The sequence below is a fragment of the Geospiza fortis genome, unplaced genomic scaffold (assembly GCF_000277835.1).
Source record: "Geospiza fortis unplaced genomic scaffold, GeoFor_1.0 scaffold387, whole genome shotgun sequence".
NCBI classification, from domain to species: domain Eukaryota; kingdom Metazoa; phylum Chordata; class Aves; order Passeriformes; family Thraupidae; genus Geospiza; species Geospiza fortis.
Window position 1 is genome coordinate 373221 of NW_005054546.1, and position 11812 is coordinate 385032.

The 11812-nt window shown below is 53.8% G+C and overlaps 1 protein-coding gene across 1 annotated transcript in view; it reads left to right on the forward strand.

The window, feature by feature from the left end:
* LOC102036779 (ras-related protein Rab-11A-like) overlaps window positions 1-2878 on the forward strand; it is an 11574-nt gene extending 8696 nt beyond the window's left edge. Inside the window, exons 4-7 of the mRNA XM_031063959.1 lie at window positions 301-427; window positions 974-1040; window positions 1620-1700; window positions 2306-2878. Of these exons, the coding sequence (XP_030919819.1) occupies window positions 301-427; window positions 974-1040; window positions 1620-1700; window positions 2306-2445 (415 nt within the window). The 3' untranslated portion in view covers window positions 2446-2878. The remainder of the gene's footprint in view (window positions 1-300; window positions 428-973; window positions 1041-1619; window positions 1701-2305) is intronic.
* The last annotated feature ends 8934 nt before the right edge of the window (window positions 2879-11812 follow it).

Below are 11812 nucleotides of genomic sequence, written 5' to 3' on the forward strand. Positions count from 1 at the left end.
TGGTCTGTGTATTAACGCAATGTGCTTTTGCTTTGTGTGATTGGTCAAGAAATTATAAAGTAAGTTGTAACATTAAGTTCTTTGTCTGCTGCCTGGGATGTGAGCTGCTGGCATCTTCCCGTTGTCATAACCATGGAATGAGACTGATGCTGGAAAATGAACCAGCTCAGGGCACGTTCCACAGCAGCCCCGTCCCATTCGTGATTTCTAAACAGCCCCCTGCCAGCGACACCTCTCAGCTTCTCAGGAGGAGCAATCCTAAGGAAAGGATTTTTCATAAGAGATGTGTGTGACACCCAGGTACTACCGCGGGGCAGTGGGGGCCCTGCTGGTCTATGACATTGCCAAGTACCTGACGTACGAGAACGCAGAGCGCTGGCTGAAGGAGCTGCAGGACCACGCCGATGCCAACATCGTCATCATGCTGGTGGGCAACAAGAGTGACCTGAGGCACCTGCGGGCTGTGCCCACTGACGAGGCCAGGAGCTTTGCAGGTATCTTCCCCCATCCTGTGCAGCCCTTCCCTGTGACCCCAGCAAAGGGAAAAGCTGTGGCTCCTCCATGGAAAGGGAAGGGGGCAGGGGCTGGGGGCGCTCTGGCCTTGGGGAAGCCCCAGGGAGGGGACAGGGGACAGCAGGGATTGAGGGCAGGGATGGGTGTGGAGTGGACACTGGGTGCATCCTTCTCCTGCCTGGTGAGGCCAGCAGTGATGTGTCCTGTAGTGCCCAGCCCCGTCCCTGCATCCCTGAGAGCTGGGAGTGCCTCTGGGGCCATCCAGGGAGGGCTCTGGGGGTGACTCTGTGTTTGTGTTGTGACCCCAGCAAAGGGAAAAGCTGCGGAAAGAGATGGAGCAGGGGCTGGGGGCCTTTGGGAAGCCCCAAGGAGGGGACAGGGGACACCCAGGGATTAGAACGCAGAGCGCTGGCTGAAGGAGCTGCAGGACCACGCCGATGCCAACATCGTCATCATGCTGGTGGGCAACAAGAGTGACCTGAGGCACCTGCGGGCTGTGCCCACTGACGAGGCCAGGAGCTTTGCAGGTATCTTCCCTCATCCTGTGCAGCCCCTCCCTGTGACCCCAGCAAAGGGAAAAGCTGTGGCTCCTCCATGGAAAGGGAAGGGGGCAGGGGCTGGGGGGGCTCTGGCCTTGGGGAAGCCCCAGGGAGGGGACAGGGGACAGCAGGGATTGAGGGCAGGGATGGGTGTGGAGTGGACACTGGGTGCATCCTTCTCCTGCCTGGTGAGGCCAGCAGTGATGTGTCCTGTAGTGCCCAGCCCCGTCCCTGCATCCCTGAGAGCTGGGAGTGCCTCTGGGGCCATCCAGGGAGGGCTCTGGGGGTGACTCTGTGTTTGTGTTGTGACCCCAGCAAAGGGAAAAGCTGCGGAAAGAGATGGAGCAGGGGCTGGGGGCCTTTGGGAAGCCCCAAGGAGGGGACAGGGGACACCCAGGGATTGGGGGCGAGGGCAAGGATGAGGTGCTGAGGGTAGGCAGGGGTGGGAGCCAGGGTCAGCACTGGGGACCCCCTCGAGGTCCCCCTGGCATAGCTGGGCCCTTCCCTGCTCCATTCCCATCTGGCTGGAGCTCCTGGCACCCACCTGAGCTCACGCTGTTCTTGCAGAGAAGCATGGGCTGTCCTTCCTTGAGACGTCTGCTCTGGATTCCACCAACGTGGAGACAGCTTTCCACAACATCCTCTCGGGTAAGGGGCAAGCAGGAAAGGGAGGGACAGGAGCAGAGGTGGCTTCGGACATTGTGGCCTCTCAGGACAGCCCCTGGGGGCCTGGGTGGGGTCTGGGTTGGAATCCTGCTCCCCTTCTTGGGGAGAGGTGGGGAGCTCTGTGTTTGTGGAGGGTGTGATGGTGTTCACAGGGGTCAGGATGAGGGAAGAGATGAGGATCTGACTCCATGTTTCAGAAGGCTTGATTTATTATTTTATTATATATATTGCATTAAAACTATGCTAAAAGAGTAGAAGAAAGGATTTCATCAGAAGGCTAGCTAAGAATAGAAAAAGAAAGAATGATAACAAAGGTTTGGGTCTCGGACAGTCTGTCTGAGCCAGCTGACTGTGATTGGCCATTAGTTAGAAACAACTAACATGGGCTAATCACAGACCCACCTGTTGCATTCCACAGCAGCAGATAATCATTGTTTACATTTTGTTCCTGAGGTCTCTCAGCTCCTCAGGAGGAAAAATCTTAAGGAAAGGATTTTTCCTAAAAGATGTCTGTGACAGGAGGGAGCAGATCCCCCACTGAAAGACTTATTTAAAGAGCTTTTTCCCTTCCCCTCTCTCTCTGGCAGAGATCTACCACATCGTGTCGCAGAGGCAGATCACAGGACAGCCAGAGTCCGAGTTTGGCCCCTCCACCTCCATTGAGCCCATCCAGGTGCTGCCCACGCAGCAGGAGGGCAGGCAGGCGCCCTGCTGCCAGAACATCTGAGCCCCTGGGCTGCCCCCACCGTGCCCCCCAGCCCCTGGGGGCATCGTGTCCCCCCCAGCCTGCAGCTCTGGGCAGGCCAGTGAGCTCTGCCTGCTGTTTGTTCACCATCCCCCTGCCCTTGTGCTGCTCTGCCTGTGTCTGTGTAGGACCCAACAAAACCGGGGCGAGGCAAAGCAGCAGGGTGTCTCCCCTCTCTCCATGCCATGCCCTGTGTCCCTGCTCCCTTTAGCCCTGCGGGCACACTCACTGGGTGGCACTGAACAGCCCAAACACGGGGAGTCCCTGTTTGGTGACACCCTGGCTGTGGAGGGGACGCTGGGTGCATCCTTCTCCTGCCTGAGTGGTGTGTCCTGTAGTGCCCAGCCCCGTCCCTGCAGCCCTGAGTGATTTTTCCCCCAGCAAAGGGAAAAGCTGCGATTCTTCCATGGAAAGAGATGGGAGCAGGGGCTGGGGGGGCTTTGGGAAGCCCCAGGGAGGGGACAGGGGACACCAGGGGTTTGGGGGTGAGGGCAGGGATGGGTGCGGAGGGGACACTGGGTGCATCATTCCCCTGCCTGGTGAGGCCAGCAGTGATGTGTCCTGTAGTGCCCAGCCCTGTCCCTGCATCCCTGAGAGCTGGGAGTGCCTCTGGGGCCATCCAGGGAGGGCTCTGGGGGTGACTCTGTGTTTGTGTTGTGACCCCAGCAAAGGGAAAGGCTGTGGCTCCTCCATGGAAAGAGATGGGAGCAGGGGCTGGGGGGGCTCTGGGAAGCCCTGAGGAGGGGACAGGGGACACCCAGGGATTTGGGGTGAGGGCAGGGATGAGGTGCACATGGTCCCTCTGCACAGCTCCCTGTGGGGGAGCCAGGGTCAGCACTGGGGACCCCCTCGAGGTCCCCCTGGCATGGTTTGGCCCTGCCCTGCTCCAGTGCTTGGCCGCTGGACAGACCCTGCTGAGCGCCGTGCTGCTGTCAGGGTGATTGGCAGGTGTCAGTCAAAGGGAGGGGGGGAGGCCTGCCCCATTGACCCAGTGCTGGCAGTGTGGCCCCTATCAGTGGGGTTTTGGGGGATCTTTCTCTCCACAGCTGCCCCCAGTGTCTGCATCTCGCTTGGCTGTGCCAGTAGGAGCCAGGCCACGGTTCCCCCTTGGGGCATGAATTGTCAATGAAACAGAAATTGAGGCAAAATCCCCAAATAAAGCTGCTGTTGAAACCTTTTCTCTCTCTGCCAGGTCTCTCCTTGAGGCAAGAGCAGCGGGGCAGCTGGGAAGCATCCCCAGGCAATGGAGGGTGAGGAGGAGGAGGGCTGGGAGGAAGATATGACTGTGTCCTGCTGGGAGGCCAGAGGGGAGAGCTTGAAATTCAGGATTAGAAGAACAGGTGGGATCCTGCTGCCAGCACAGGGATGCACAAATGGGGTGCAGAAGCAGCCACACCATAGGGGTGCCCCTTTTTACCCACCCACTGCAGCCACCCCAGCCCTGGCAGCACCTTCAGCTTGGCTCCAGCCCCCTGGCACTGTGTCCCTGCACCATGGCACTGCCCCTCATCCCTGGGCTGGCTCTGGTGTAAAACCCTGGCTCTGACTGCAGCTGGGGGCTGGCCCCAGGTTGGGTGGTGATTGTGCTTTACCCCGTGCCCACCTCAGCTGGAAAAGCCCTGGAAACGTGCAGGAAAAAAAGTGGAGAAGTGCCAAGCACCAGCTCCTCCCACACCATCTGCCCCCAGCAAAGCACGGTGCCAGGAGGTGATGTCAGCCCCAGGGGCTGCAGAGGTGGGCATGGAGGGGAGGGATGCTGCTCCACCAAGGGACAGGGCTGTGCCAAGTGTCCTGCCATGGGCTGTGCCATCAGCCAGGCACTGGCAGGGACACAGTGGGTTCATTTATGGACTCATGGAGGAGGCACTTTTGGGCTCGGTAACTCAGTTTTGTTCCAGGCTTTCCAGTTTTTGGGCGTTTTCTGCTGGGATGAAGAAGCGGGAAGGGTGAAATGTGGCACAGGCTCACAGGTGTGGGACCTGCTAGCCCCAGCTCTGGGAGAAGCAGCTGCCTCGGGAGGCTGCTCATCTCACAGGTGCTTTAATGAGCCCCAAGAAGTGCTGCCAAAAGCAGGGCCTGCTGGGAGATGCAGGAGGGGTGGCAGAGGCAGGTCCAGCCCCACTGCCCTGCAGCTGAGCCCAGCGGGGCCTTGTTCCCAACCACTGCCCCTGGCCCTTCCTAAAGTGTGAACAGACACAAATCAAGAGCAGACACCAAGTTTCTTAAGTAATAATACTTTAATAAAATTAAGTTCTTAATGTAATTTAGCACATTTAATACATTAACCCTTTCCCTTCTTTGTTTTCTACAAGTTGTGCAACATCATTATTTTAATTTTATTTTATTTTAATTTTTTTTTCCTTCTCCCATTATACTATATGCCTCAAAACTCAGACAACAAGCCTAACTCTACTTCTATGTTCGGTTATATCTCTCTCTCAGGCCTTTATTTTTGCCAGAGAGATGAAAATACCTGGATGGAACATGTGATCGGTTTCCAATAGTAACAATCCCGACTACAGGTTTCCTATGATGTTAAAAGAAAAGAGGAAAAAAAAAAAAAAGCAAACACAAATACTAGGGAATGGACTTTGAATGGAAGGGGCACGGAGCTGGCGTGGCAATGCCAGGGAACTCCGTGCCCAGCTGGCTCAGCATGAGGTGGGAGAAGCGTGGGGCAGGAGCTGTGCCAGCCCCAGAGCCCAGGGAGAGCGGGCACACACCCCCTTGTGCATCATTGTGAGCAGAGGAAGCCAACGTGGGGCTGTGCAAGCAAAGCCATGAAGGGCTGGGGAGGGCGTGGGGGGGTCAGCTCTGCAGGGACCCCCTGGCCTGGGGCTCATTTCAGTGGGAAATCCCACTGGAGCTGCTCTGCCACAGCCCCAGGGCAGCAACTGGAGCCTGCGTGTGTCTGAGACCAGGGCAGAGCCAGAGGAAATCCTCAGCAGCAGCAGCACAGGGATGCTCTGGGCATCCCTGGGGATTTCCTTGGCTTGCCTGGGGCTGGGATCAGAGCTGGCTCTGCCAGAGCTGCCAGGCTGGGATCCTCCAGCCCTCGTGCCCATTGCCTTTCATGTTTGCTTAACACTGCTTTCTAACTCAGGAGCAAATCCCATACTGCAAAACAGGACCCAGCCCCTGGTCTTTTTATTTTTCCCTTTTTTTAATGATTATCTTGAACAGAATTCATAAAGAAAAAGGGAAAAGGAATATTGATGGTTTCATAGATAAGCAAAACAGCCTGTGACCAGTCTTGTGCCCCAGCTCCTGGGAGCCAGGAGCAGATCTCAATGGCCACACCACACTGCTACCTCTCACTGCTCCTTTTCTCTGCAAGTTGTTTCAAAAGCATCATCATAAGCCCAGAAAGCACATCCTGCTGTCAGCAACCCGGTGCCACCATTGGAGGGGGACTTCATTTTCACACAGACAGTAGTGGAACTACTCCAGATTTTACATTAGTGTCACTTTACTGGGGGTGACTTTCAATTTGCTCCATTAGCAGCCCTGAAGCAATGCTGGAGCAGATCCAGCAGGGATGCTGCAGCCTGCCAGGGCTGCAGTGACTCCAGATTCCAGCAGAGTAACCCACTGGAACAGGGCAGTCACCGGGGAGGGAGGCAGGAGCTGCCCAACCTCTGGCACGGGCAAACCAAAATCTGCCCAGCACAATCCCAGCTGAATTTTCCACTGGGTCAACTGACAGCAGAACATGACTTCAAGTTTCTACAGGATGTGAAAACCCACACTAAAACACAGAGATTGCTCCCTAACATCCTAGAAAGGGTTTTGGAAGAACCAGCCCGTGCTGGCTCTGCTGCCACCAAGGGCGCCTGGCTGGGGCTCGCACGGGTGGGATGGAGCCACTGTGACACACAAGTGACAATAAAGTGCATCCACTCTCCAGTCCAGGGCACCACTGCACAATGTCCGTCACTGACGCTTCTTCAAGTATCAAATTAAAAAAAAAATGAGGTAAAACAAAACTGAAAGAGCAAACAGGCTGCCTCGCCACCCCGGCAGGGAAGGACCAGGCGCTTGATTCACCGAGCGTGAACCCCCCAGGAGTGCAGGAGCCATCCTGCCCTGCTTCCCAAAACACCCCAGCACCAAGGAGGGTCCCAGGGGAGGGATCTCAGATTCACAGTGCTATTTATACTCAGAAACCGAATGAGAACTGTCTTCATTCCTGTCCTGACCTATTGCATGGCTTTGCTGAGTGATGAATGCTGGTAAAGGCCCCCCCAGCCCCCCGAGGCAGGCAGGGGGCAAGGGGTGGCCACCGTGCTTCTCAAGGCATCTGTGTGGATGCTCCCAAGCTGCAGGAGATCCGTGGCTTTGCTACAGCTGAGCCACAGCTCAGAGGAGAGGAGCAAAGGCTAAACCCAGAGGGAAGCAACTTCCGAGGGGGTTTTCTTTGCTAATGACAACGCTGCCTCGTGCATGTTCCTTTCTGAGTTCTCTCCTTTAAGCAGGGATTTTGGTGCAGTGAAAGCATCACCAGTGCTCCAGAGAGAAGTGCTGGCCTCTCTCTGCAATGAATGGAGCAGCTGGCAGGGCTGTGGGCCACGTCTTGCCCCAGAGCTGGTGCCAGGGCTGTGCCACCCTGCCCTGCAGCGCTCAGAGTGGCTCTGCCATCGCATCACCCCCTGCCTGCTGCTCCTGTTCTGGGCACTGCAGGGACTCAGATCCACCCACAGCCAGCGTGCTGTGCTGGCTAAGAACAGCCTTCAGCCTCCTCTGTGCTCCCGCAGCCAAACCCAGGCAGGTGCCACGAGTGTCCCCTGAGCAGGACAGTGCCAGGGCAGCTGCCAGGAAGCAAAGCTGGGGGATCAGGGATGTCGTGGCCCATCAGGGCTGTGAGAAGGCCCTCTGGGGCCAGCAGGAGCTTTTCCAAACATCTCACAGCAGCTCCAACGCTCAAAGCTGATGTTTGGAGGCAAAGAAACACCCAACAAACCCAATCTCCTGGAAGATGCCACGTGTGAAGCAATGAGCTCATCTCGAGGTGCACAGCACCGGGGTGAGAGAGAACCAAGAAAAAGAAAGAAAACAAAGAGGGAACAAACCAACCCTAATGCCCTGGCACTGCCCAGTGCAAGGGCAGAGCCTCCTCCTGGCACCTCGCTGCCTTCGAGCTCTGTCTGTCACCTTACAGAGGGGAGATCGCCCAATCTTCCTTTCCTTCTCCTTCCCACCTGGGGTGGCCCCGCCTGCCCAGCCCAGGAGCTTCCCACACCTTTGGTGCTTGGAGAAGTTCAAAAACCAAGAACAGCCCAAGGAAAGTAACAGCAACTTAGAACATTTTTCTGCAATTTCCTGCTCCAAGCCCAAGGCTGGAAGTCAGAATAAGGCAAAAATTAATGGCCTAAAACTTCCTTATTTTGTTCCATGACTAGCCAAATCTGTCTATTTTTATTAAAAAAGCAACATAAACCCCCAAACGTATCTTTTTAAAAAAATACATATTATTAGATCCCTTTTTTTTGTCTTTTTTTTTTCCCCTCTATAAAAATAACTTCAGGACTTTGATTGACAGAAGGTACCAGTTGGTGGTTGTTATTTTGTTAGGCTTTCGGTCATTTATTTGTTTGCTTCAGAAAAATAGTACCAAAAAAAGATGGAATTCCTGGGGAAGTTAACAATGATCGTGTTCACAAGTTTATTTTACATTCTGCTCTGTCTGGGATCACTTGGATCTACTATAGATTAAACAATATGGATAGCATCTACTATTTGAACTAGTTATTTTTTTTTTAATCTTTACTCTAGGATTATATGAAATAAATTTGAGTGTTTATTATTATTAACATTTTTTTAATACCCATCAAAGCAAACTTTTTTTTTTCTCATTTTTGGTTAAAAACAAACAAACAAACAGGAAAAAAAAAATCTTATTTTAAAATGCTTCTTTGAAAGGCAACAGAGCAGAAACATCACCCCATCATCCTGCTGCAGGGCACGGGCTGGATTTGGGGGGTGAGGGGGACAGAATTCCCCTTTTCCCCAGCCCACAGGGAGGTGGTGGCTGCTCAGCACGTCCCTAAAGCAGCCCTGGGGTGATCCTGTGAGACACTTCAGGAGCCAGGCTGAAGTGCTCTCCTGGATCCACGGAAGCTCAGAACCCATCAGGGGCACTCGCGCTGCTCTGGCTGTCCCTGCCATGCGTGTCCAGCAGGAGCTGTGCCCACACTGCCTCGGGGAGCAGATGGGGTGACCTGTTCCCACCTGGGATGGGCTGGAGCTGGCCAGGAGCTCTGTGTGAGCTCAGCCCCTGGCTGGTCAAAGCACCACGACGAGTGCAGGGCTCTGGTGTGGCTCAAGCTCCAAAGGAACGACCAGGGATGTTCTCAGACCCTGCCCGGCCTGAACACCGGCACCAAAGCCTCCTGTCCCTGCAAGCCACCCAGCACAGGGAGAGACGGAGCCAAAGCCTAAAGGGGGGCACCAGAGAGCACCCAGAGCCCCCAGGAGCGTGCCCAGGGGGTGTCTGTGCCAGCAGTGACCATCAGTCCTGGCTGCCAGGCTGTGGAAAGGACCACAGATCCTCACATTACACTGGGCTCTCCGCAACCAGAGCAAGAGAGCCCAGAGCTCCAAAACTCCTCTGGCTCCCCGGGATGGGATCAGGCTGGCAGTGCTGGCAACAAGGAGGACGAGGAGGAGGAGGAGGGTGGGAGCTGGCAGTGCCAGCTTTGCCCTGCGAGCACCCAGCTCTCCACAAGCCCCAGGGAAGCAGAGCAGGAGCAAACGCTGCTCCCCAGCCCGGGAGGTGGCTGGGGTGGGGTGGGAGCCTGGCATGGATGCTCAGGGTGCCCAGGAAGGGCTGTGCCACAGCCTCCTCTGTGCCACAGCAGGGCCAGGGCCAGGCTGGGGTGGTGTCACCCAAAGACTGCCCCAGAGCCAGCCCCGAGCCCAAATCCACACCTCAGCCTTTTCCAAGGGGGTTCCCAGATGGAGCAGCCACAGCATGGGGACACAGGCTTGGGTTTATAGTGGTTTTTTCTCTTCTACTTCTCTGTTTTTAATCACCTTTTTTTTATCTTTTTTTTTGTTTAAATACATCCAACTGTGTTAATTTCTTATTTGTGGAAAGGGCTATCTGCACCATAACTATCACCTTTACATACACACACGCACACACGAAAAATGAAACATATATTAAAAACACTTTTTAAGCAATACTCTGGATACAAATGTATTTTTTAACCTACATATATTCTAAACCTTCTAAACTTTTAAGGATCACTTTATCATAAAATAAAATATCCTTTTTTCTTATAATAAATTACCTAATAAAAAGTATTTTTATTAGCCCAGTTCCTTGCTACATTTACATGTAATAAATGCATTTATTAAAATAGAATATTAAATTATAAAGAAATGTTCTAATTTTAAAATCTTAATCTTTTTTTCCCTCCTCTCTCTCTCTTTAAAAAACACCAGGAAATGCATCAAAATAAACCCTTCAAACACCAAACAAAACAGGTTGGAGTATTTTGATTTTAGAGGTTAACAATATTAACAGTCTGAGCCTTTGTATGTATGAAGATTATTATTTTTTTTAAGAAAGAAAGAAAAGAGAAAAAAATAATAGATATCCCTCCAGCTGAAAAATACTTTTGCAAATGGGAGCTAGGACAAGATATTTTTATAGTATCTCCTCATTAACTATAAATCCAATTTTGGTTCTTTTTTTCTTTCTTTTGTTAGGCATTATAGTACACACTATTCTCTATATAATTTATGTTGATGAGGATGACATCACAGCATGATATTACTTTATCCCTCCGTTTCCCTTTGTTATGTTTTGTCACCCGCTCCCCTGCACCGTCCCTTGCCCAGCAGGCGCTGTCCCCCCATGGCAGCTCTCAAACACCGCCCCAAAACAGAGTTTGGGGACATGGCAGGACCCTGACACAGGAGCTGGGAGCTCCCACAGCCCTGTCACAGCTCACTTCCACCCAGGAGATCACATCCACAAGGAAAAGTCACAGGATGAGTCCCAAACCCAGCACAGCCCCAAGCCCCCTCTCCTTGTCTGCAGTTGGTCCCGAAGTCGGTGGCAATTTGGCAAAGCACGAGTGGAAATCCCAGTGCTGAACTGGGTGGGCATCCCACTGCAGCCCCTCTGTCCTCCCATGGGCTGAGCCTGCCTGGACCTGGACATGTCCTGAACACACCTGGACACGTCCTGAACACACCTGGACACGTCCTGAACAAAGCTGGACATGTTCTGAGCAAAGCTGGACATGTTCTGAAGAAACCTGGGCACATCCTGCCCACACCCGGACATGTCCTGCCCACACCTGGACACATCCTGAACAAACCTGGACATGTCCTGAACAAAGCTGGATACGTTCTGAACAAACCTGGACATGTCCTGCCTGGACCTGGACACGTCCTGAACAAACCTGGACGTGTCCTGAACAAAGCTGGACACATCTTGAACAAACCTGGACACATCCCGAACAAAGCTGGACACATCCTGCCTGGACCTGGACACCTCCTGCTCACACCTGGACGTGTCCTGCTCGGACCTGGCCACGTCCTGCCAGCAGCTCAGCGCCTTCCAGCGCAGCTCTGCCCTCTCTGCTCCCAGCCCTGGGGTTTGGGCACCTGCCCTCGTGTCACTGCCTCTCAGAGATCACCACCACCACATACACAGCACAGCATGGCACGGGTCACCTCAGTCCCCACCCCAGCTCCAGCAAATGCAAACCCCGGGGATCTCCCCATTCCCCAGCCGGGTCAAGGGGAAACCAGCAGCACCCGCTGGCACCAGCCCCCCTCAGGGGTGTCTGTGCCCTGTCATCACTGCCAGGAACCCACCCTGCTTTGCTGGGATGTGATTTTGCAGGATGGAGGTCTCAGGGACCAGGCTTCCCACAAGGGTCTTGCTGCTCCTACTCCAGAGGGAGGAAGACCCAGTTTGGTGTATGGGGTCCCAGTTCCACCTGCCTCCCTCCAGCCCCCCATGGCTTCAGCACCCCAAAGCGGGGGGATCCCAAAAGCCTGGGAGGGACCGTGGGGCAGCTGAAGCCAGCGAGGTTCAGGCCAGTTGGTTCACACTGCAAGAAGGGGTCACCAAGGGCATCCTTGTGGTGGGAGGGAAGGGGAGAAGTGCAAGGACCCGGCTCGGTGGGCGCTGCAGAAAAGGGATGGGTGCAGGAGGAGGGGGCTGTATTTAGTTATCATTATTGCTGGTGAATTAGACCAACAAGCCATTTTTAGTCACCTATCAAGGAAGATACAAGTCAGAGCAAATAGTTAAGGTCATGGGCATTTTTCTTGTTTTTTGTTTTTATTATTTTTTTTTTAAAGATTTTTTTATATATATACATATATT